Source organism: Lonchura striata, chromosome 7, assembly GCF_050655825.1.
Source record: "Lonchura striata isolate lonStrDom1 chromosome 7, ASM5065582v1, whole genome shotgun sequence".
NCBI lineage: Eukaryota > Metazoa > Chordata > Aves > Passeriformes > Estrildidae > Lonchura > Lonchura striata.
The window spans coordinates 2,158,600-2,185,068 of record NC_140709.1 but is presented as its reverse complement, the minus strand read 5'-3'; the positions used below and the strand labels follow the sequence as shown (position 1 = coordinate 2,185,068).

The following is a 26,469-nucleotide window of genomic DNA, read 5'->3' as shown; positions in this document are numbered from 1 at the left end:
ATTGCAGAGGATTTCTAAAAGTAAAATCCCAAAGAGGGCAGTTTGATATTTGTGGGATTGTAGAGCATTTCTGGAAGTAAAATCCCAAAGAGAAAAGCGTGATGTTTGTGGGAATATCGAGGATTTTTTGGAGAACTCCAAATTTCACATTTGTGGTTTCAAACACTTCCTAGGATGTTGCAGTGGCTTCACTCAAGCAGCAGCTGCTTTCAGTTCAACCCAAAATATCCAATAAATGGGATTTTTGGGGGTTTATTTACAGTTATATCACAGCCAGTGGTCAGCTCAGCACTTTATTAGTGTTATTTGTGACAATTCTCAATGTTGGGATAGCTGGCATTACAAGGAGTAATTTAATATATTTTTATTGATACATATTTTTATTTTATATATATATTAATGTTGAATATTTATATATTTGTATATACACAATTTAAATGCTTATATAATATATTTGTCTATATTTTATTTATTTGTATTAATATTTATAATTTTTCTATATATTAATAAGTATTATTTTATATTTACAAATATTTATAATTATGAATATTTTATATATAGATTTTATATAGCTTGCATATTTATTAATATTTATTTTTATTTATATATATATTTAATATATTTTTGAAAGTAAATGCAGCATTGTCCAGCACCTTTAGCTGCTCCTGTGTTTTGCAGAGTGTTCTTTGCACTTTATTCCATATTCCATTTATTTATTCCATATTCCCTTTGTTAATTTATTCTTTTCCTGCTCAGATGTCAGGAGTCGCAGTAAACTTGAGGGGAGCATTTAGATGTAGTTGGGAATTATAAAATCAGGGAATAATAATAATATTTACAATAGGGAATTATGACATTTTTGCAGCTCAGTAAATAAAGGAAATAGGAAGCAAAAAGACTCCGGGATGTGCAGGGAAGTCCGGGAGAGTTTTTTGTTTGGCAGTGGGAGTGAGATCTTGAGGAATTCAGTGGAAAGACTGATATAAATATATATATAAATATTTCTGCTGAGGTTTTTACTCTCTCAAAGCTCATCTTGGGTTTTCCTTCTCTTCCACCCCCCATTTCTGCTCCTTCCTCTCACTGTTTCTTGAAGGAGGGGATAAAACAGTCAGGAACAATGAGGAGAGCAAGGAGAATAAAGAGAAATGATGGATGAAATATGTTCTATATTATATATTTTCTATGTTAGATATGTACATTGTGCATTGTACGTGATGTATTATACATTGTGTACAACACAACGTAACAAAAACCACAAATAAGAAAAGGAGGGAATTTTTGGGGCTTTGGCAGGACACAACCACACCTCCTTCTCCCTGCTTTGTCCCAGCCCCAAAACCTCCAACCTGGAGCAAAATAAGGAAAAATTGCCCTGGCTGGTGAGGAGGAAGATCCCAGATCCTCCTCGTGGGAGTCCAGAGCATCCCTCTGGCTGCCCTGGGTGGCTCCAGCCCCTGGAAAAGAGCCCAGGGACCTCGGCAGCAAATAAAAACCCTCTGGATTCGATTTTAGCCCGGGGGAGACGCTGCCAATCCTGTGAGGAATTACAAACAAAAAGGGTTTGAATGATGTGATAAAGAAATTCCTTATCTGAGGAATTACAAACAAAAAGGGTTTGAATGATGTAAAAAAGAAATTGACACAGGGTGGAAAAATGGAATTTTGGGATTTTTTTAGAATGAAATGCAGGGGTACGAGATGGAGGAATCTAGGCATGCCCAAGCTTCTTCTTCCTTTTTTTGTCCTCCATGTCTCGGTGTGATGGTGACACTTTTCTGTTGGTTCAGGATAGGGACACCTTGTCCCATGTAGATTTTAGGTATTGGTATGGGAATTATAAACATGGTACACGTAATTTTGGGTATATAGTGTGGGAGACACCCGAGGCTGGAAGGACATTGCCATGGCTTCTGTGCTAGCTGGACCTCGGCAGGTCAGAGAGAAATTATTAGGTAATTTCTAACCTAAATGATAAAGCAATAATAAAGAATTTATTTATTCTTTATTATAAAGAATAAGGAAGAATAAACAACCTTGAAAACTCAGTTTCACGCATTCCAGACCTCTTTTTCAGCTAGGGAAAAAGGACTTTGACACTGTTGGGGTCTTGCCAAGTGACCCCGACACCTCGTGCCAAGGATTCCTGTCCCAGCTTTCCGAGCCCGGGAGGTGCTCGTGGCACAGAGCAGGAGAATTTCCCCTGGCTGGCATTCTTCAGCTCTGATCATCATTAAATTGGGATTATTTCTTTTCACCCCACCCTGGTTTTTTCCCCCACCCTGCCCTTCCAAGCCTTTGAAGAGAGGCCAGGAGGATGCAAAGGCTTGGAAGGGTTCTGGTTCTGGAGCCGTTCCAGGGAGGAATTTCTCAAATAGGGTGTCTTGGTTTGAAAAGACAGGAGTCTGGGAAGGAAGGCAAGAGCCTCCTGTGAAATGGAAAAGGTAAACCCCCTCCCAAGTACCACCATTTCAAAATTAAAAGGCTCTCAGGCAAAGATACGGGAATGGGAATAACAGTTCTTTACTAGGAAAAAATTAAAAGTTTTTAATTTTAACAAAAATTAAAATTTTAAATTAAAATTAAAATCTAAATAACAATTTAAAAAATAGAAAAATCTAAATAAAAATTTAAAAATCTAAATAAAATGTAATAAAAAAATCTGATAAAATGTAATTAGTACAGATAAAACTGGTGATGGAGTCAGAAACCTGACACCCTGAGGAGTCAGGCTGTTGGGAATAGTCCAGTGAAATGGTGGCTGCTCCTCCTGCAGTGGCAGATGGAATGCTGCTGGAACGGGGATCTGGAGAAGGGTGGAGTTTTCTCTGAAGTCTGGTGATGGAGTAGATGGGCTGATCTTCCTCTGGGAATCCAGCAAAGGGCTGCTCTGGTGTCCCAAAAAATGCTGATTTTATGCAGGTAGGAATGCTTGGCTCCTCCCTCTGGGTGGAGCATCTCACCATGGTGTTGCCCCGATTTGTACGATTTTCTAAAGCCTTCTGAATTTACATTCTTATAAAGAACTTTCTCACACAACTTTCTGTAAACAATATTGTTTTGCATTCCTCCATAGAAGCGGAGAGATTTGATGTGGTGAGATTTGAGAGGTGGCACATTCACCCTCCAATCCAGTGTCGCATTTAGAAAAGTATAAATGCTGGAGTGTGGGTCTCAGATTCAGTCAAAGGAAGAAATGAGAGTTTCTATCCAGGCAAAAAGCCTGGGAAAGAGCTGGGAAAGAATGTAAATAATTCTTTATCTCTCTTGTTGTTCACATTGTTTATGGTTAAGTTCTATCACTGTGCATCAAGCACTGTACACCAATGGGTTGAGTTGTTTTTACTTCAGAACCAATGGATTTGGTCCTCACAAAGCTCTGTATAAAAGAGCGGGGTATTTTGAATAAATTGGAGTTTTTACTCTCAGCAGCCTTCTGAGTCAGAATCTCTTCATTCCCGTCCTGCCTCGACAGCCACACTGGAGTCAGAAAATAAACTCCCTCTTTGTCACCTTGCAGTAGCAGCAGCTCACTCGTGCTTTCACCTATAGCGACCAAATGAGATGATGTGATTTTGTCAGTCATGCAGCGAGTCGTTAATGGCCCATTAACAGAAGATATCTCCCCAAATGTAACAGAATTGGTCTTGGGAGAGGTAAGAAAACTGCCCAACCTGCAGCAGATGGCAAATGGAATCCTTGCTTATCTTACAAACCAGGACGCGGGGCAGGAGGTGATCCCAGCCACAAAACTGCTGCTCCTTGGGGCGTCACGGTGAGGGGAGCGTGTGGCCATAACGTTTATTTTCTCAAGGTTTTTATTCAGAGCGGTCGTAAAGATGGAGTAAGAGGCTGGTTTTGGCGCCCAGCTCTACACCAAGTTTACACCTCGGTGTAAATCCAGCCCGAAATGGATTAAATTCATCCTGGATTGATAAAAAGGGTTCTTGTGGTCATCACCTGGATTTTTTCCTTCTGCTCTGCAGGAATTCCCGTGGCTCTGCATTTTTCATGGACAGAACGTTCCTTTTCCCTTTAATTTCAGCACTGCTTGGATAAATCCTGGCTGTTTCTGTTCTTTAGGAATGGACATCATCTCAATAAATTGTATACTGGATTTTGAAATCCAAGATATAATTTATATATAAATATAGATATGATAATATTATATGATATTATATATTATTTATACTGTATGTTATTATATTATTTATATATTCGATTTAGAATACATGTTTATATAGAAATAGACATATTAGAATATATATAAATATATATATTTTATATATTATATATAATATATAGAAATAGACATTATATAGAATATATATTTATACAGAAACAGGCATATTTATATAGAAATAGACATATTATGTGGTTTTATTTATATTATATTTATAATATATATTTATATATATTTCAATAGAAAATATGTATATATATAGATAGGTATATAATATATAATTTTTTTTCGGGGGGGGGGGGGTGGGCCTGGTACTTAGGGTTTGACTTTTTTTCCCAACAAACCTGCTTCTTTTGAGGTTATTAAGTATAAAATTCAATACGTGCCACTAAAACCACAAAATTTCTGGCTGCCCAGTGTGTCGTGGATTAAATAATGTTTAGGGTGTGAAATTATTCCATAATCTTGGAATAAATGGGAATGCTGGGGAGATGTTTGCAGGTGGGAAATTTGGCCCTTCCAGGTCTTATCCTGGTAATAAATTGACATTTTCCCTTGCTTGATACTGACTTTTTGGGGAGCCCTTTACCCTTATTATGAATAATGCTAATTACTCATTTGGAATCGTGTCTTTGGAGGCTCGTCCAGCAGTTAATTAATTTTCTTGTGCCTGGCTGTTGATTACTCAGATGATTTCCATTAATCTGCTCTTGGTCCAGCCCTTTCCATCTCTCATCTCTTGTCTGTGCCTCACTTCTCACGTGCCCCTTTTTTGTCTCCAAATTTGGCTTTTTTATTTAAAGGGTTTAAGCTATAAAACCCTGCCCAAGCTCACTTTTTGACCCCGTTTTTGATAACAGCAGCTGGAGAATTTTATCTTTGTCCAGCGCTTTGTGCTGTTTCTGCAATGTCTGATAAGAGCTGGAGGAATTCTACCCCTGCTCCAGCATCTCCTCACTCTGCTTCAGGAAAAAATTTGTATTTTTATGCTTAGGTAACTGCAAAAAGCAAAATATACATGAACTTTTAAAAATTCTAGATTCATTCTTTGCCCTGTGAGGAAAAGTAGATTTTTTTAAATTGCAGCCAACAAGTTTCCTTTGTTTTAATCTAAAAATCCTTCTTGCCATAATTATTTATAAATTATTTTTGTGATTTGAGTTTTTTAGAATAAGATGATGACTATTTAATGGGATTTTTGCTTTCAGGGACTGTTCTCAATCCATTTGATGTCCCCAAATAGGTTTAATCCTGTAGATTTTATTGTTCATCCTGCTGTGGGTTTTTACAGGGAGAACTGAAGGGTGGATGTGGAGTTGGTGGGGTAATAATTGCTGTGTTCTCGTGGTTGAGTTTTGTAAATGGAGTTTTTCCTTCTGCATAAAAAAGCCATGTTTTCATGGCTGAATTTTGTAAATGGAATTTTTCCTTCTGCATAAAAAAGCCGTGTTTTCATGGCTGAATTTTGTAAATGGAATTTTTCCTTCTGCATAAAAAAGCCGTGTTTTCATGGCTGAATTTTGTAAATGGAATTTTTTCTTCTGCGTAAATATGCAGATTGGTTTGGTTTCGAATTAGCGCTGCTTTAGCTAATTGAGATTAATTGAATCAGGGGTTGTTCCTGACAGGGTTTGAACCTTTTGCAGAAATTTGGGATTTGCCTGGGAATGTCCAGGGCAGGCTGGATGGGGCTTGGAGCGGCTGGGACAGTGGAAGGTGGGATGGGATGAGCTTTAGGGTCCCTCCCAACCCAAATCCCAAATGATTTATGGGACAAGCCTAGAGGAGGAAATTCCCACTTCTCTCCCAAGATCCAACCTCACCCGGCACCCAAGGATTTTGGGAGGTGATGAGGGAGGGAGGCAGGGCAGGGTGAGTTGATATCTTCAATTATATGAATATATATCTTATTTTATATATGTATAATAATATTTTCAAATAGGGAAAAATTATATTACATTACATTATATTACATTACATTATATTGCATTGCATTACATTATATTACATTACATCATTATATTATATCATTATATTACGTTATATTATATTCTGTTATGTTATATCCTATTATATAATATTATATCATATGATATCCTATCATATCTTATTATATCCTATTAGATCTCATTATATATTATATTATATTATATTATGTTATATTATATTATATTATATTACATTACATTACATTATATTACATTACATTATATTTATATTATATTACATTATATTACATTACATTATATTACATTATATTTATATTATATTATATTATATTATATTATATTATATTATATTATATTATATTATATTATATTATATTATATTTATTATATTATATTATATTATATTATTACATTATATTACATTATATTACATTATATTACATTATATTTATTATATTATATTTATTATATTATTACATTACATTTTACATTACATTATATTACATTCTATTACATTATATTTACTATGTATATATAATAATTAATCTATATATTATATTATTTTCAAATATGGAATTATCTCCTGTCGGAGGCAGAGGAAGGCACCAAATGCACAATTTTCCACCCTGCTCCCGTCAGCTGCCGCCTCCATTTCTTTGTAGCTATTCCCAATATTTTGAATATTTGAAGATCCTTCCTGCAGGCACGGAGGAGTTTTTTTTGGAGCAGCATCCCTTTATCCTGACAATTGAATTGGTCAGGAATTTTGGCTTTGGGTTTGTTTTTTTTCCCCTTTTCAGCCCCCCAAGTCCTTTCATGGTGGGTGAGCGAGGGCCCAGAATTGCAGCATGAAGTTCTCTTCTTTCAAAAGGTTGCTGCACCTCTTTTTCCCCTCTGTAATAAAGTTTATTGCTTCCTCTGTCTTTTCCTGGCATTTTGAAAGGGGTGATTTCCCCTGGCTGGGTAATTTTGTTCTGTAGAATCTCCAGGCTTAAAAAAAAAAAACAACCCTAAAAAAGACCTTAAAAGCTCAAAAATGTGCTGATTCAGCTAATTTATATATAGAATATCTTAAAATATATATTATATATGTATTATTATATCTTATTATATATTATAGCTTATTATATATTGATATAATATGTAATTATACATATATATTTATATTTTTGGTATAATATAGTAAAATGTGAGTAATATATTATATATAAAATAAGATATTTTATATTATATTCTATATAAAACATTTGTATTTATTTATCTATAATATAAAATACTATAAAAATATAAATTAATAAACACAAATATTATGGAAATAATAAAAATATCACCTAAATATTGACCTACTTTTAAACATATAGATTATAATATATAAAATATATATGATTTGCTTTAAAGTTGCATTTTTCAATGAGAACTTTAATTCATACTTATTTATTCCTCAATAAATGGGAAGTACCAGAGCTTGAAATTATTTGAAGAGCATCAGGACAAAAATTCCTTCTCTGTGGGTTTGATTAGACCCCAGTGGTCAGAATTGATCCTTAAATTCGGAATTGATACTAAAATTCAGAATTGATCTTTATATTTAGAATGGATCCTTAAATTCAGAATTGATCCTTAAATTTTGAAATAATTTTTAAATTCAGAATTGACCCTTAAATTCAGAATTGACCCTTAAATTCAGAATTGAACCTTAAATTCGGAATTGATCTTTAAATGTAGAATTTATCCTTAAATTCAGAATTAATCCTTAAATTCAGAAGGATTTTTTGGTGGGCCTGGGGTGTTTCAGGGTTTATATTTGGGGATTTTTCCAGCTTGAAAATTCTGTGATTCTTGAGTTTTTCCTTATTTTTGGGAGAGTGATGGTGAAAGGAGAGCTCTGGGGTTGTGGTGGGATCTGTAGGGAAGCAGCTTCCAAGGAGATTTTAATGGCAGTTATTATTATTATATATTTTCTTAATTATAGTTAGTTTTTCCTGGAGGAAATGCTGGATCGTTTGAAAGTTTGAGTAAATATTCTGTACATTCCATATTGTTAAACCTAAATAGGCTGTCAGTTGAATTTTGGGACACCAAGTCTCAAGGAAAAAAATAAAAAAAACGTTGCTTATTCCTATTCCTGTAATCCCTTTTCTCCAGAGCCATGTTAAATTCCAATTTCCAGCCTTGCACAGGTGAGGGGGAGATTCCAACCACTTGCAGGAGATTTATAAAAAATGTTCCAAAACTCAACTTTCGGCCAAGCAGAGCTTTGGCAAAGCGCAGTTCTTTGAGGAAACGGAAAACTGGCAGAAATTCCATCTCATTCACGGGTTTTTCAACAAAAATAATTCTTTTTCCACATGGGGAAGATCCATCCATGGACGATGAGGGGTTCTGAATTTTCACCTCAGCCGTGACAGGAAGAATGCACTTTTCATTCCGTGTGTTCAGCTCCCCAATCCTTCACGCCGGCGCCGCTTTATCGTGGTGATCAGGGATTATTTTCATTCTGAAATCATCGCCGGGTGTTTGCTGCAGACACCCTCCCCTGAGCCAAACCACGTCGTGCTCTGCTGCTACAAGATCTCAGATAAAGGACTCGGTAATTTCGTGTCATTAAGGCCAAATTCTCGTTCCAAGTGGGGTTCTTGGAGGAAACTCTGGTGGTTCAAGATCCGGTGGATGAGTTCACTTCGATTCTGTCATTGTTGCTCCTTGCAGCTGTCTGTCAGCGTGATGTAAAATCCATTTTCCTGGGGTGTGTTGTGCTAATAATAACCTCCCGTGAGGCAAAAAGTGAAAAAACACAGGCTCAACTCAGCAGGGCAAAAAAAAAATATATATAAAACTTCCATAGCAAAGAGTTTTAAATTTGCAGATCTGCAGGAATTTCTGGGGTGCTTTAATCTGTCAGAATACTGATTTTTCCCCACCTTTGCATTTTAAATGTGTCCGTTTGTTTCCTAATGGGGTTTTGGAAGATTTATCCTGTCCACTTCTTCACTGGCTGGGTTTTGGAGGAATGGTCTGCAGAGGAAAATATGAGAATGGGGCAGGCAGGGAGCTCTTTTTGCTCTTTTAGCCAAGCTGGATTTCCTTGGTGGCATTTGGGATTTGTGGCAGGGCCACGTCAGGTGTTGGGTATTGTAAATGCAGGTGACCCCAGTGGGAAGAAATGACCATGTTGGACTCAATTCAGAAGGCTGAATGATTTCTTTATTGTAACTATGCTAAAATACATTAATATAATATATAAAAGGAGGATAATAAAAATACATACTATTTTTTCTGATTTTAACCCAACTGGTGCCCCTCTCTGAGAGCCCAGCCCCAGGTGGGTTGGATTGGATTGGGTTGGATTGGATTGGATTGGATTGGATTGGATTGGATTGGGTTGGTTTGGCCACCAGGCTCAAACAATCCTCACCAGAATCCAACCAAGCATCACCCCAGGTAAACAATTCTCCAAACACATTCCACATGGGAAAAACAAGGAGCAGAAATAGAAATTGTTTTCTCTCTCATTTCTCTCTGTGCTCCTCTATGAAAAATCCTGAGAGGGACAGAAATGTGCTTGCCACAGTTGGGTTTTACCTTTCCAGCCCCAAACAGAAAATCCCTTTTTGCCTGTGGAACTCTCACGTCCCCAGTTGCAGTTTACCAGGAGCGTTTGCAATTATCTAACAGCACCTGAAAATTGCTTTACTAAATGACAGCAGGAAGTTCCATTTGCATTCCATATCTGCTGTTCAATCTGCTAATCCTCCGCTGAGCCTGCCAGGAAAAACAATGTCAGCAGGCTGGAATTTTATTAAAATCAGAAAGCAGGGATGCCGCTTCCCGCTTTTCCATCACACCCTGCGAGGTTCCAACCTTCTGGAATATTTTTGTCGCTTCAGCCTTTGTGTTCCTGGTTGTTTTCTTGGGATGGGTTTTATTCACAGGGTTTTTTTCTAGCACTCAGCCCTTCCCTTTTGGGTTGTCTTCCCTCCCCCAGGAAAGCTGGAGCTCCCTGTTTGCTCCTGTTTATATAAGTTAATCTTCCATGTTGTGACATTTCCCCCCCCCCGCCTCATTAACGAGAGCTCCTAATTGGGTTTAATGAAACATTTACTCAGTCTGCTGGATAATATTATCTGCCAACTCGACAGAGATAAGGCACTGTGAAGAAAACAAGCTTTTGAAAGCTCGTGGGTGAGATATGAAAGCCATTTTTTGGGGCCAATATTTTCTTATTTGATGGGATTTGTGGTGCAGCTGTGTAACCAAGCCATGGCAAACAACATCCATTATTTATTGGCCTGCCTGGCAAACAAGGGCACCTTTGACTACATCAGGTTGGGAGGTCGGTTTGCTGAGCTTTCCCCCCAGCCAGAGAGTCACTTTTTATTTTTTTTCTTCTTTTTTTTTTGTGTTTATATTCCCTCAAATTTTCCATTTGGCACGAGGGAAAGCAGGGGGGAGCTGGGTCTGGGGCAGACCGGCACGAGTGGAATTGTGCCTTTTTTTATTTCTGCCCAGGTGCTTCAGATCCAGTTACAGCCCCTAAAGGCAGAGTTCCCTTCAGCCAGCAGCAAATACAGGACAAGGAGAGAAGTCTTGGAAAGTGTTGGGACCATTCAATTCCCTCCCTTCCTGCAGAGGAAAATGGAAATCATTTAAAAATGCTTGAAATGCGCTGCAGTTCTGTAAAATTCTTGATCAGAACTGGGTTGCTCGAGATATTCCAAGGCCATAGTAAGGATATTCCAAGGATTTAAGCATCCCAGGCCAGGTGGGAAGGGTTTGGAGCACCATGAAGGTGTGGAAGTGGAACTGGATGAGCTTTAAATTCCCTTCCACCCAAAGCATCCTGGAATTCCAGGATAAACACATTTATTTGCAAGGGATCCAGGAAGGAGAGTGAGGATTTGAGGCACAATAAAGACTTATCTCATTGCCAGCATCCCTCAGTAATTTGTAAGTTTAGGAGCCCTCTTGGAGTCGGGAAATCTGGATCACATCTGGTGAGGTGTTTGGGTCAGGGATGTGTGGCTCTGGAAGTTGGAGCCTTGGAATGACTTGGAATTCCAGGAGTTGGATCAGCTCCACACACTGGTGGGGACCTGTTTGTTCATCAGCCTCTCCGTGGTTTGTCCTCACTCCCTCAGCTTCCCTTGCTGCTGATCTGTGCTTCTTCAATTTTGGCCATTCCAGAATGTAAAGAAATAGTGAAAAATTCTTTATGGCCATCTGTCTCAATTTTATATAATATATAATAAAATATATTAACATGCAAGCATTTTTTAAAATGTTTTTATTTTAATATTAAGTATTAATATTGAATTGAATGTTAATATTTTACTATACAATGATTTTAAAATAATTTAAATATTTTATAGTATATCAGCATTAATTACCTATTATTACTGTATTATATTTTGGGCAGAATCCTGGGGAAAGTTGGGATAGCTCTGAAATGGGAATGTTCATGGTGTGGTCCCATCCAGCTCATCCCCTCAGTAGTGGTTTTCTGGGAAGAAACTCATCCTCAGGGATGGACTGAGCCTCATTCCTTCACTTTTTGTCTTTTATTTGTCTTTCCTGGCAGTGGAATATCACAGGAAGGAGGGAATTTCAATTTCTGCAGTGCCACATTGTGTAGTTCGAGTGCTCCTTTGGGTATTTCGTTATAAAAGCCTAATTTTTATCTTAATTTAATGCAAATTTGTTTCTTGAAAAGAGAATTTTGGTGATTTGTTGCTGCTTGTTCTCCACAGATTCTTCTGCCTAATCCTTCTGATCCTGGGCTGCAGCCAGAAGAAATCTGGACCATCCTATGGAAAACAGTGTCGGAAGTTCACAGGGAGCAGAGGTAGGCTGTGATTTTGGAATTTCTCCTGGAACACATCCATAAAGCCAAGGTTTAATCGGCAGCTCTCAAGCAGCATGGCTAAATTCACAATAAAATTCACAATTCCTAAAATTCTGTTGTTTGCTTGGTTGGCCAAACAGTCTTCACTGGAAAGGGAAAAACCTGAACAATTCCAAAAAAAACCGCAGGGAAAAAGGGGAAATTCCTGGAATTCTCTGCTGAGCAGCATTTCCAGCCTGGCCAGGGTGTGCCTGGAAATGTGGAGGGAATGCCTCTGGCTCTGGTTGGGCAGGAGCCTCCACTCCAGCTTGTTTGTCCTGCTGGGAATTTGCATGGGAGGAGTGAGGTTGTGATTTGTAATATCTGAACCAGGCTCCAGGGTCGCTGGAATTCGCCCCAATTCCCTGTGTTTGTCTGGAGGTGTGGAAATCTAAATATGACTTAAAATCTAAATAGATTTAAATAGGATATATGAACCTGAGCAAAATGCTCAGTTCTTCTCTCTGAAGCCTTGGCAGGGCACCCCGGGAGCCCCAAATAAATGGATTTTTGGGTGATTGCACCTCATCCCCGTGAACTTTCCACCCTGCCCTTCTCCAAAACGTCCGTGTCATCTTCCTTAGCATTCCCTTGGGATGCACTTAAAAAGAAATAAATTGAATTTACACTTAAAAGTTTTAATGCTGTGACAGCGCAAAGTGCACTTAAAATCCAGATGATGAAATTAAATTTATTTATCTCAGGGAAGGGGTTGGTTGTTGGTGTTAAAATTGAGATTTCTCTGCGTTTGGCGCTGTTTATTCCACACTGTTTCAAGCTGGATCTGAGGGACCTGAATCCTGCTGATTTTTAGGGATTCTTTCGAAGAATTTTTAAGGCTCAGGAGGACAAGTAGGTGAGAGCACTAAGGTGAACTTGAGTTTATTCTGTGAGTTCCAGCCCTCTGTGAGGAGTTCTGGCCAGCAGAAGGCACCACCAGCTCAGCTTTGCGCCGCTCGCCGGCATTCCCGGCTGGATCGCCGCTCTTCCAGCAGGATTCCGCGGGGAATTCATCCCCCCACAGCTCAGATCCTCGCCATTCCCACTCAGGAACGTGTTCCCTTGCTTTTCCAGGCCTGAGGGCTCGGGATTTCCCCGGGCAGCGATGCCCGCGATGGGAGCGGCGCGGCGCGCGCTGGCCGGAGCCGTTCTCCCGGTCCTCGTCCTCTTGGGAAGTTGGGTTTCGGCTGAGAACATCAACTTCTACAACATCAGGCCTCCACCAGACCGTAAGTAGCTTTTTCTGATGGAATTCTGGCCTTTTCTGATGGAATTCTGGCCTTTACTCTATGAAATTCTAGCTTAAAATTGTAAATTATTTGCCCCATCCTTCCGGTCCTTTGGGTTTCGGCTGCTTGTCTCCAAAGAAACTTTAAAATAAATATCCTGCTCCTCAACCCACAACACTTTATCCTTGATTGTTAAAATTGCAATTATTAATATCCTTAATATTTAAAATTGTAATTTTTTGCCCCATCCTTCCAGTCCTTTGGGTTTCGGCTGCTCGTCTCCAAAGAAACTTTAAAATAAATATCCTGCTCCTCAACCCACAGCACTTTATCCTTAGTATTTGACAGGTTGACTAAATGAAAATAAATCAAATCATTGCCAGATTAAAGAGTGCACAAGGATTTTGGCGTTTTAAGGGCTTTCTTTGTATTATTTCTGTCTCCCTGCAGAGGAAATTTGGCAGCGGTTTCCTTGTAAATAATCCAGAACAGGTGGTTTTGGTCTTTTATCTTGTTGGGGGTTTTGTAAGGGGAGGAATAGGTGTTGCTGCATGCAATTAATTCACTCAGAAGGTAATTAAAAACCTTGTGGGACCTGTGAAGCCTGTTGGCACTAATGGCATCATGTATTTTTATTTATTTTTTTTTTTTTGCCTCTTATCTGACATCAGCAGTGTTCCATGCCTTCATTTGCATTATCTGCATCGTTAAACCAGCCAGGAAATAATAGCTGGAAATAATACCTGCCCTTAATGAACCCTGCACCTTCCAACAATTCATTGAAATAATGGAAATAAGATTTTAAAAAGACCTTTTGTTTAAAGGTCTCCTTCCGAGTGGGAGCTCAAGCTGCTTTGGAAATGCAGTTTTTCCATCAAAGGAAAAATGTAGATTTATTTTTACTCCATGAGGAGAGAGATCAACTCTTCCCTCTTTCCTGCTTTTCCCACCACTGCCTCAATTTTGGATTATGAGAGTGAAAACATGAGGATATACATTGAGTTCAAGCCTAGAGGGGGAAAAAAAAGCTTTCTGCAAAACTTGTTCTATTTGTCTAAGAGTGAAAAGACGTAAACATATATATATTTTATTTCTGTAAATCCATGCGCGCAAAGCGTCATTTTGAATATTTTCAATTTTTTTCTCAATACTTTCCCGACTGACTGTATTTTCATACCTTTTCTTTTTCTTTTAACCCTTTCCAAGCCACGCCATTCCCAAACAGTTTCAAGTGCTTTACCTGCGACAACGCGGTGGACAACTACGACTGCAACCGCTGGGCTGAGGACAGGTGGTGTCCTGAGAGTGAGTAAGGCTGGAGGAGGAGATCCCCGGGAGATTTAAATTTGCTTTTCCTTGGCTCAACCCCCTTGGAGAAGCCTGGCTCCTTCCGTGTGCCAGCACGGTTTTGGTGTTGGTGATGCTGAGTTAAGTGATTTCCTGCTGGCGCGATCATTTTGGCCATTCCAGAGCGTAAAGAAACGGTGAAAAATTATTTCTCTCCATCTCTCCCAGTTTTATTTAGCAAAAAAAAATGCAAGCATTTTAATTAACGTTACTATTTTAATATTAAATTAAGTATTAATATTGAATTGAATGTTGATATTTTAATATAACACTATTTTAAATAATTTTAATATTTTAATATAACATTATTTTAAATAATTTTAATATTTTCTAATCAGTATTATTTCCCTACTATTAATGTATTATTAATATATGAATGATATTATAGCCTATATTATATATATGTTTCCCTGTGTATCTACATAATGATATGCTTTCCAAGAGTTAATTTTAATCTTGTTTAAAAAACCTGAAGAATTTAATCTTTATTCTCTTCAGAGTGTAAAGCAACAGCAAAAAATTCTTTATCTCCATCTCTCTCTGTTTTATGTAATATATATCAAAAATATTAATATACAGATTTTTAGTAGTACATCCATATTATTTATCTATATATGTTTCTCTGTGTATATATATAATGATGTGCTTCCCAAGAGTTAATTTTAATCTTGTTTAAAAAACCTGAAGAACTTAATCTTTATTCTCTTCAGAGTGTAAAGCAACAGTGAAAAATTCTTTATCTCCATCTCTCTCAGTTTTATATAATATATAACAAAAATTGCTAATATACAAGTATTTTAAATAATGTTAGTATTTTAATATTAAATTAACTATTAATATTGACTTTAATTTTAATATTTTAATATAACATTATTTTAAATAATTTTAATATTTTATAATACATCAGTATTAATTACCTATTATTAATATATTATATTTTATAATACAATGCCATATATTTATATGTATATGTCCCTGTGTATCTATATAATGATGTGCTTCCCAGGAGTTAATTTTAATCTTCTTTAAAGCACCTGAAGAATTTCCTCTGTAGCTTTATTTTCTTCAGGGTTGTAAAGCAACAGTGAAAAATTATTTATATCCATCTCTCTCAGTATCATATAATATATATCAAAATACTAATATACAGGTTTTTAATAATAGATCAGTATTAATTACCTACGTTTCTCTGAGTATCTATATAATAATGTGCTTCCCAGGAGTTAATTTAAATCTTGTTTAAAACAACCGAAGAATTTCCTGTGTTGATTTATTCCCTTCAGAGTGTAAAGCAACAGTGAAAAATTCTTTATCTCCATCTCCCACTTTTATATAACAAAATCAAATTAATATTCCAACAGATTTTTAATGATACACCAATATTAATTACCTATGTTTCTCTCTGTGTGTGTATATATATAATGAGGTGCTTCCCAAGAGTTTAATTTAAAGATGTTGTTTAAAAAACCTGAAGAATTTCCTCTGTAGCTTTATTCTCTTCGGATACCAGCCCAAAATTTCCTGTTCCTCGTGGGCAGCAGGACCTGCCTGGCTGGGGATCCCACCTGTGCTGGGGAGGATAAAACTCAGAAAGAATGGAAATGTTTCCTCGTTTTTCACCCCGCTGACACTCACGGGAGCGGTGGGAAAGGGGAAGAAGCGAAGCGGAGGAATGAGGAAACAAACCTGAAACCACCCGGGAAGGCGCTGCCAAAAGGAGGAGAGAAATGAAAATAAACGTGTGGATGATGGCGCTAATTAGTGATTTCAATCAAAGCAGCCTTCCTGGAGGTTTGAAGGATTTCGCAGGAATTAATTCCTTGCTAAATGCTGTTGATGAAGTCATAAACAGTTCTGAGGAGCCAATTTCTGGGGATGTTCTGCTGAGCTGAGTGTAGGAAAAATGTGGGAGCTGTGTGTAGGATCAATGTTTTGCAAAGTTGCTCCAAGGGATCAATCAGGGAACTCAAATTTTGGCAGGTGCTCGCTACTGCCTGACCACTCACCTCTTCACGTGAAGAGGATTTCGCAATAATAATCTTAACAGAATTGCAAATCCAAAAATGAGAATGATATCTAGGAGACAAAATAAAATCACTGTTATTGATGTTTACAATATCACAGGCAGTTCTCAAGCACGCACAACCTTACCAGTATATACAAGCACAGTTTTCTGGTCAGTGACTGGATGGATTTCAAAGTGGCAAATACTTTGTTCAGTGTCGAGAAATACATCTTGAGCATTAATGTTATTGCCTTCACCACTGAACCCCCGTTCCTGAGCAACACAGGATTCTAAGTTTACCTTTTGTGCCCACGCCCTGTGCTCTGAGGGGTAAAACACTGTTTTATTATCCTTGCTGGAGGTTTGAAGGGCCAGCTGAGATTTCGCAGGAATTAATTCCTTGCTGAATGCTGTTGATGAAGTTGCAGACAGTTCTGAGGAGCCAATTTCTGTGGATGTTCTGCTGAGCTGAGTGTAGGAAAAATGTGGGAGCTGTGTGTAGGATCAATATTTTGCAAAGTTGCTCCAAGGGATCAATCAGGGAACTCAAATTTTGGCAGGTGCTCGCTACTGCCTGGCCGCTCACCTGTTCACGGCGCGCGGGGAGAGCACCTCGGTCACCAAGAGATGCGCCACGGGCGAGGAGTGTCACCGCGTGGGCTGCCACCGCCGCGGGGACAGCGGCCACACGGTCCGTGCTGCTCCTGCTCTGCTCCTGCTCTAGTTCTGCTCCTGCTCTGCTCATACTCTGCTCCTGCTCCTGCTCTGCTCCTGCTCTGCTCATACTCTGCTCTAGTTCTGCTCCTGCTCTGCTCCTGCTCTGCTCATACCCTGCTCTAGTTCTGCTTCTGCTGTGCTCATACTCTGCTCCTGCTCCTGCTCTGCTCCTGCTCCTGTTCCTTCTCTGCTCTAGTTCTGCTCCTACTCCTGCTCTGCTCGGGCTCCTGCTCTGCTCTAGTTCTGCTCCAGTCCTGCTGTAGTTCTGCTCTAGTTCTGCTCCTACTCCTGCTCCTGCTCCTGCTCTGCTCCTGCTCTGCTTCTGCTCTGCTCCTGCTCTGCTCCAGTCCTGCTCCTGCTCTTGCTCTGCTCCTGCTCTTGCTCTGCTCTGCTCCTGCTCCTGCTCCTGCTCTGCTCATACTCTGCTCCTGCTCTGCTCCTGCTCTGCTCTAGTTCTGCTCTAGTTCTGCTCCTACTCCTGCTCTGCTCCTGCTCTGCTCATATTCTGCTCCTGCTCTGCTCCTGCTCTACTCCTGCTCTGCTCTAGTCCTGCTCCATTTCTGCTCCTGCTCTGCCCCTGCTCTGCTCCAGTCCTGCTCTAGTTCTGCTCTAGTTCTGCTCCTACTCCTGCTCTGCTCCTGCTCTGCTCTAGTCCTGCTCCTGCTCTGCTCCAGTCCTGCTCCAGTCCTGCTCCAGTTCTGCTCCTGCTCTACTCATGCCCTGCTCCTGCTCTACTCCTGCTCTGCTCTAAGTTGCTCGTGTTTTGCTCGTGTTCTGCTCATGTCCTGCTCCTGCCCTACTCCTGCTCTACTCATACTCTGCTCCTGCTCTGCTCTGCCCTGCTCGTGTTCTGCTTGTGTTCTGCTCACGTCCTGCTCCTGCCCTACTCCTACTCCGCTCATACTCTACTCCTGCTCCTGCCCTGCTCCTGCCCTGCTCCTGCCCTGCTCATACTCTACTCCTGCTCTGCTCTGCCCTACTAAATGCGCGTTCCTCTCTCAGAACCACCCTGAACCAACCCCCCCCAAACTAATTAATTGCCCTGAATTAATCACCCTGACCTAACGACCCTTTCCTCGCGGCAGGAGTGCGTCTCCTGCTGCGAAGGCATGATCTGCAACGTGGAGATCCCCACCAACGCCACCAACGCGGTGTTGGCGGTGCTGCCGGCGCGCAGGACGGCCGCGGGCACGCGGCCCAGCCCGGCGGCGCTGGTGGCACTGGTGGCACTGGTGGCACTGGTGACAACGGCGCTGTCCTGACACCGCACCCCCGGACAGAGCTGCTGGGACAGCCCCCGCGCCAGGAACCTCCAGGAGCTCCAAGGAGAAGTCGCTGATGTCCCCTCGTCCCAGCCAGTTTAAGGAAAGGTCATCCTGAGCTCCTTGGGTGCTTTGGTGGGAATCCTTCCCGTCAGTGTTGAGAATAAACCCCACAAAAAAACCTCCCTGCTGGGTGGGGCAGTGCGGTGGACTCGAGGTTTGGTTCCCTGTTTCCTGAGGAAAACACATTTTTTTTGGGTTCTGGGACGGAACCGTGACAATCGCAGTCAAAAGGAGCTTTGGGTGGATGATGTGGAAAGGGGGGAACTGGATTTAAATCTTTGATGTGCATAAACAACTCGGAGTTTCTTATCAAGCTGTGTTTAAGCTTATCTTGATTTCAGAGAACACCTCTGGTTTTCATAGAGAACAAATATGAGGTTGGATTTTTGTTCTGCTTGATCGGAGCTCTCATTTCTCCTGGCAATAATACAAAAGTAATTATTTTCTTTCTGTAAAATGCCTCATCCTCCTCCCGTTTAAAGCTGTGGGAAATGTAGAATTCCTAAAAAATCCTGTTGGAGCACTGAGACTAGAATTCCTGATCTTGCAAAGCAAAGGGATTATTTCCTTGCAATTGAGTGTCCCCTCAGAATATCACAAAAATATTATTTTATAGATATTGGGATATCATGACTTCAAAATTGCAGCAACGGTCAAGCAGCTTCATTATCCTAAAAATTCCAAGTGGACACTTGGAATTAATAAAGAGGGAGCTGTGCTGGGTTCTCTCTTGATTTGCACAGGTTTTTCCCAGGAATATTACTGTCCTGATGGATGATTTCGGGAAGGATGGATCACTTAAACTGACTCAAAAAAGAGATTTGAGCTGTTCCCTGAAAAATTCAAGTAGCTACAAATTTGGCTTCTTTTACATCAATATTGTCTTAATTATTTGCTGGTTTGTGTCATTAATTATTTGTTAAAAAGATTCTGAAATATTTCTAGGCTTGTTGACATTCCAAAATTTCCTCCACAATATTCTTAGGATGCAGAAAGGTGTCTGAATTCAGTCTGTGGCTTCTGGACGGGCGATTGTGCAGCTACAAAATTTGGATGGAAAAGGTTTTTCCTTGCCAAAGGAAAATGGTTCTTGATGTCTGAGTCAAGGTTTTCCAAGACCTGGATTCTCATGGATCACTCTCATTTCTCAAGATCTGGATTCTCCTTTTCCTTATCTGGATTCTGTGCCATCCAGCAGGGCTGGAATTCTGCTCTGGAGCTGGGCAGGGAGAGCTGGGAATGTTCCCCTGGAGAAGGGAGGGATCCAGGCAGAGCTCAGAGCCCCGGGAATGTTCCCCTGGAGAAGGGAAGGATCCAGGCAGAGCTCAGAGCCCCGGGAATGTTCCCCTGGAGAAGGGAAGGATCCAGGCAGAGCTCAGAGCCCCGGGAATGTTCCCCTGGAGAAGGGAAGGATCCAGGCAGAGCTCAGAGCCCCGGGAATGTTCCCCTGGAGAAGGGAAGGATCCAGGCAGAGCTCAGAGCCCCTGGCAGGGCCTGAAGGGCTCCAGGAGAGCTGGAGAGGGACTGGGGACAAGGGATGGAGGGACAGGAGCCAGGGAATGGCTCCCACTGCCAGAGGGCAGGGATGGCTGGGAGATTGGGAATTGGGAATTCCTGGCTGGGCTGGAATTCCCAGAGAAGCTGTGGCTGCCCCTGGATCGCTGGATGTGCCCAAGGCCAGGCTGGATGGGGCTTGGAACAAGCTGTTTTAAACTACAAGAGGGCAGGATTAGATGGGATATTGTGAAGAAATCCTCCCCTGTGAGGCTGGTGAGGCCCTGGCCCGGCTGCCCAGTGGAAGTCAGGAAGATTTGCTGATATATTCCAAAATAAAGGACTCCAAAACCAGGTGGAAACCTGAAATTCCCTGGAGCAGACGCTTCAGCTGCTCTGTTTTCCTTGAAATCAGCAGGAAAGCTCCCACTGGCCTCAAATCCCAGCTCCAGAGGGAAACTGAGGCCTGAGTGGGGGCGATGCCTTGGGAGCAAGGCTGGAGAGAGCCACAGAATAAATCAGGGATTTATTAAAGGATTTATTAAATTGATCTCCTCCATGGATCCACCTTGGGCAGCACCAGAGCCCAGCCAGGGCTGCACCCAAATGACCCAAAATGGTCCCAAAAAATGGATGATTGGTCACAAAATGATCAGTTCTGCTCCATTGGCACCTTGGAGTTCATTGTCCCATTCCAGCTCCAGCCCAGGCAGTCCCACCCTGCTTGTTTTTCTCTCTCCAGCCCACGCTGTTTGTGCTCCTGGGCTGAGGTTTGGATCATTTGGGTGCCCAGCTGGAGCAGGAATTGTTTTGTCTCCCTGCTCACCAACACTGGATGTGAAGCTCAGAGCTGCACACGAAAACTTTGGAAAATCTCAAAGCCAAAACCTGAGGCACCACTGGGACAGGAGAACGTTTCCCTGGATGATCCGGGTGAGCTTCGAGCTCCTTCCCAACCCAAACCATTCCAGGATTCTCTGCTGGTCCCAGAATTACCTTCATCCTTCTGCTCCATGAAGGACTTCTCCAGATGAAAGCATTTTTTGGTGGACAAACCATCCCAGGGTTCTCTCTGCTCCACAAGGAATTCCTCCCAGGTGGAAGTTGGCTCCCACATTTTGGGTCATTGGGTTTTTCCGGCGCAAATTGCTCCTAAATTCAATTTTTGGGAATGATTCTTCCAATCTCAACATGGTCTTGTAGGAGTTGCTGTCACTCACAATAATCTCATTTCTGAGGGGATTTTTATAGTGTGAATGCCATCCCAGAGCTTTTGGGACCCTAAAAATCTGCTGCAACAACAAAAAAAATGACATTTCAGGAGGGAAAATCTCTGGGTTTTTTCCTTGGTTGAATGATTTTTTTTTTCCCCTCACTGAAAAGTGAAGAAATTCTGAAATGAAGGTTTTAAACCTCATGAAATGTCTCTGCTTTTGGGAAGGAATTGTTTGGGGTAAACGCCAGTAAATCAATTGAAGGTTCAAGGATGCAGCCTGGGCATGAGGGAGGATTTGATCTTGGATTTTATCTTTTAAAATCAGAATTTTAGGATTCCGAGGGCGGAGAATAATTAAGGATGAGTTGTAATCATTTGGATGCACCAATCCCTTTGTTATGGCAAAGTTTGGGATTATTTTTAATGGAGAATTGAATATGCAAATGCTGTTAATGCAATGCACAAAGAGGCACTTGGTAGAAGAAATATGGAATTTAAGAGGGAATTTCAGTTTTTCCCTTTGCTTCATCTTTTTTTTTTTTTTATGGAAAACCGTGCTTGGATTTGATGTTAAATGCTGATTTTGTGAGAAAAACGTGCTGAGAAAAGAGTTTGAAAATTCACCATATTTTTGGCAGGATTGATGACTGTACGACAATCCGATCTTAATTTATGGCAGAATTTTTATATTAAATATTTTCAGGTGTCAGGATTTTCAGATCTCTGTGTGATAAACTTTAAAAAAAATATTCTTGGATTTGATAAAACAAATTTTCAGCGATGTCCTTGTCTCAGTTTGGGTTCAGATGTCATAATTTAAGTTACAGATGTTGTAATTTAAATATATTCAACTTTTAATTGATGAAACCAATTTTCAGTGATGTCTTTATCTCACTTTAGGTTCACAGATGTTGTAATTTAAATATCTTCAGCTTTTCATCTGATAAAACCAATTTTCAGTGATCTCTCTTATCTCATTTCGGGTTCACAGATGTAATTTAAATACATTCCAATTTGCATTTGCTAAAACCAATTTTCAGTGATGTCTTTATCTCAGTTCAGGTTCACAGATGTTGTAATTTAAATATATTCAACTTTTAATTGCCTAAATTCACCCCAAAACTTTGGGAATAATTTTTCTGTAAACCCATAAAATTTTGAACCTGAAAATAATTCAGATGCAATGGCAAATCCATCCGTTTGTGCAGTTAAATGTATTTTTTATTATATAGATCTGTGTGTAATATGATTTTTATTTACATTGCACTGTAGTCGGTTTATTTTTAAAACTTAAATTCTGATAATTCTTCATTATCCAGTGTTTGGATGTTTTCTTATTGCTGTGTAACTGCTTTGAGTTTTCTCCAGAAATGGCACTTTTAATAAAAAATATTCCAATATTTTCTGGTGGAGAACGTTTCTCGTGACAAATATTGCATGCTAAAATCTTAAATTAAATTAAATTAAATTAATGCTCTGACTTCAGCATAATTTAAATTTCCTTTGCTGTATTCCAGGATTATTTTTGGGAGTATTTACCCTGCCTTCTTGAGGATGATTTATCCTGTTACAGACCCTTTGTGCCCAGAGATATTTAAAAAACTTGAAGAAAAATTAATTTTATTTGCATTTCTTAAGTTCTGATTGCTGTAATCATTGCTAAACTAATTGTAGTTTTATAGTATTTTAATGAAAATAAAATGAAATCTAATTTATTCTGCTTTTGGCATCAAGGAGAGGCAGAAAAAGCAGTGAGTGGGAAAACAGAAAAGAAAAATATTTTGAATATTCAGAATTATTTTTGAATATTCAAAAGGGAAATTATTGAAGGGTTTAAAGGTCACCTCACAAAGTTCATTTGGGGTAATTTGTCCCAGTTTCGGTGTGGGTTGTTGGGGATTTTTATTTTTAAATATAGTGGGGATATTTAAATGGAGGGGATATTTGTGGGATATTTATCTTAGTATTTTTTTAGGTTTTTTATATATGTATTTAATTTTTTATGGACCATATAATAATTTGGAGGTTTTATAATTTATATTTATCTTTGATAATTTTAAATTGTTTTTTTTACTTTTTGTCACTTTTAATGTTTTGGAGAGGATTTTCAAATTCTTTTATTTTTTGTATCTCAGTTTTTTACTTTTATTTTTCAGTGGCTTTTAAACATTTTTTATCATTTTTCTTTTTCTTTCTTCTCCTTTTTTAACCTCTTTTGTAAATGTTAGGTTTTGCTTCTTTTTTCTTTGTTTCCTTTCCTTTTTTTTCTTCCTTTTTGGGTTGGCTCCAAGATGTTGAATTAATCTTCATTTATTAATATTTATTAATTGATTTATTAATATGTATTTGTAGTCCTCTAATTTTAAGCAAAATATTCAGGGATTTTCAACTCTACTTCCTATTCCAACTCATGGAGAGGCCAGGCCATTAAGTTTCTCTGCCTCCAGCAGCTTTATTTAAATTTTATTTCCATTTCCAAAAGCTCCTGGGATCTCCCCTATGAACATTCCTGAAAACTTTTGGCTTCAGCTGAAATGTCACCATCAATGACCTTTGTAATTTCATTTCATGGGCTTTATATTTTTAATTCAAATGTTCTATTATCCATTTTTTTAAAATCCATTATTCTTCATCCATTTTCTTAATACCTCTTTGTATTAAACTTCTTTCAGACCAGACAGGGAATTTAAAAAATATCTCCCGAAAAATATCAGATGCGCATTTTTGCATCAAAAATTGGCTGGAAATTAAACTTGAAAAATATCTCTGGGCTTTGAAGGAGAACTGAAATAGAAATATTTTAATGGGAAGCAGGAAGATTGGTTGGGCTCAGGTCAGACCTAAGAAAAAGGATCTAAAATAAATGTGGAAAAAAGGATCTAAAATAAGTGTGGAAAAAAGAATCTAAAATAAAAGTGGGAAATCCTGCTGAAAAAGGGGGATTGGGAATGTGCAGGAATTGGGAGAGGAGCAAGGGATGAGCTGACCATGCACAGCCTGAGGAGAGAAGCCAATGTCAGGGAAATTTGGGAATTCTGGTGAGGAGGAAAGGCAAAACACGCGAGGAAACCTCATTTGGGGAAATGTTCCTTAAGTCCAGCGTGGGGAAGGAAAATGCCCAGGGATTCATCCTGGAATTCCAGGGTGGGAAATGCTTGTGAGACCTGAAACTGCGGCTGGGACAGGAGGGAAGAGATTTGGGAAGGGGAGAGGTTGTGGGGCCCAGCTGTGACTGGGATCGGGGTTTGCACATCCCAGTTTGGGATCGGGGTTTGGGATTTGGGTTTCCACATCCCAGTTTGGGATCTGGGTTTCCACATCCCAGTTTGGGATTGGGGTTTGGGATTGGGGTTTGCACATCCCAGTTTGGGATCTGGGTTTGGGATTGGGGTTTGCACATCCCAGTTTGGGATCGGGGTTTGCACATCCCAGTTTGGGATCCCAGTTTGGGATCGGGGTTTGCACATCCCAGTTTGGGATCCCAGTTTGGGATCGGGGTTTGCACATCCCAGTTTGGGATCTGGGTTTCCACATCCCAGTTTGGGATCCCAGTTTGGGTTTGGGGTTTGCACATCCCAGTTTGGGATTGGGGTTTCCACATCCCAGTCTGGGATCCCAGTTTGGGATCGGGGTTTGCACATCCCAGTTTGGGATCCCAGTTTGGGATTGGGGTTTGGGATTTGGGTTTGCACATCCCAGTTTGGGATTGGGGTTTGCACATCCCAGTTTGGGATCTGGGTTTCCACATCCCAGTCTGGGATCCCAGTTTGGGATTTGGGTTTGCACATCCCAGTTTGGGATCTGGGTTTGCACATCCCAGTTTGGGATCTGGGTTTCCACATCCCAGTTTGGGATTGGGATTTCCACATCCCAGTTTGGGATCCCAGTTTGGGATTTGGGTTTGCACATCCCAGTTTGGGATCTGGGTTTGCACATCCCAGTTTGGGATCCCAGTTTGGGATCGGGGTTTCCACATCCCAGTCTGGGATCCCAGTTTGGGATCGGGGTTTCCACATCCCGGTTCCGCTGTCCCTCAGAGGAGCAGAGTGCAGCTGCTGCTGCTCCCAGAGACATTTTCCTTCCCCAGACTCTTTTCCGGGGAATTCCTGCTGGCAGCGGGAGCGTTCCCGTCTCCCAGCGGCCCTTCCCCAGCTGCCATTCCCCCTCCGCTCCTGCAGGGCTCGGGAATTTGCTCTCCTGGGCCAGGAATTCCGGAGCTCCCCTGTGACCCCAGGCTGCCGTCAGCCTGCAAATCTCTCTGCCCCCAGTCCAGATGGTTTTGGAGATAGTAAAGTAGCTGGATTTCAGTGGGTGTGGTGCTTTTTAAATATTTTTATTTTTATTTTTATTTTTATTTTTATTTTTATTTTTTATTATTTTTATTTTTTTTTTATTTTTATTTTTATTTTTATTTATTTTTATTTTTTATTTTATATAAATTTTTAATTATTTTTATTTTTATTTTTATTTTTATTTTTATTTTTATTCTATTTTTATTTTTATTTTTATTTTTATTTTTATTTTTTATTTTTATTTTTATTTTTATTTTTATTTTTTATTTTTATTTTTATTTTTATTTATTTTTATATTTATTTTATTTAATTTTTTTTTATTATTTTTAATTATTTTTATTTTTATTTTTATTTTACTGTTCAGACCAAAAAAAAAAAAACCAAAACACCAAACCAGAAAGTTGGGGAGTAACTGTTTGGAGAAGGGTAGCAGTGGTTTGGATAAAATAAAAATCTGATGGATAAAAATAAGGGAAAGCTTCCAAAAACATCCCGAGTGCTGCTGAAATGGAGCCTAAACACCATTTCAGGCTCCAGAAATCTCCTTGTCTTCATCCCCTTCGTTTCTCACCTCATTCCCATGTCTTGATTGATTATTCCAATTTTTTATCTTTTTTTCTTTTCTTTTCTTTTTTTTTTTTTTTTTTTTTTTTTTTTTTTTTGTTGCTGTTGCTGCGATGGGGCCGGAGGCACCTTTGAAACCTTAAAAAATCTTTTCATGCTCTTTTTGGGCTATTTTCAGGCTTTTTTTTGGGTTCTTTTCATGCTGTTTTTGGGTTCTTTTAAGGCCCTTTTTGGGCTCTTTTCAAGCCCTTTTCAGACCTTTTTCTG

The 26,469-nt window shown here is 39.6% G+C and overlaps 1 protein-coding gene across 1 annotated transcript in view; it reads left to right on the top strand.

The window, feature by feature from the left end:
• LYPD6B (LY6/PLAUR domain containing 6B) overlaps positions 1-22,746 on the top strand; it is a 46,775-nt gene extending 24,029 nt beyond the window's left edge. Inside the window, exons 2-6 of the mRNA XM_077784820.2 lie at positions 11,880-11,974; positions 13,088-13,242; positions 14,449-14,547; positions 17,155-17,285; positions 18,397-22,746. Coding sequence (XP_077640946.2) covers positions 13,119-13,242; positions 14,449-14,547; positions 17,155-17,285; positions 18,397-18,573 — 531 coding nt within the window. The 5' untranslated portion in view covers positions 11,880-11,974; positions 13,088-13,118 and the 3' untranslated portion in view covers positions 18,574-22,746. The remainder of the gene's footprint in view (positions 1-11,879; positions 11,975-13,087; positions 13,243-14,448; positions 14,548-17,154; positions 17,286-18,396) is intronic.
• Positions 22,747-26,469: the final 3,723 nt, after the last annotated feature.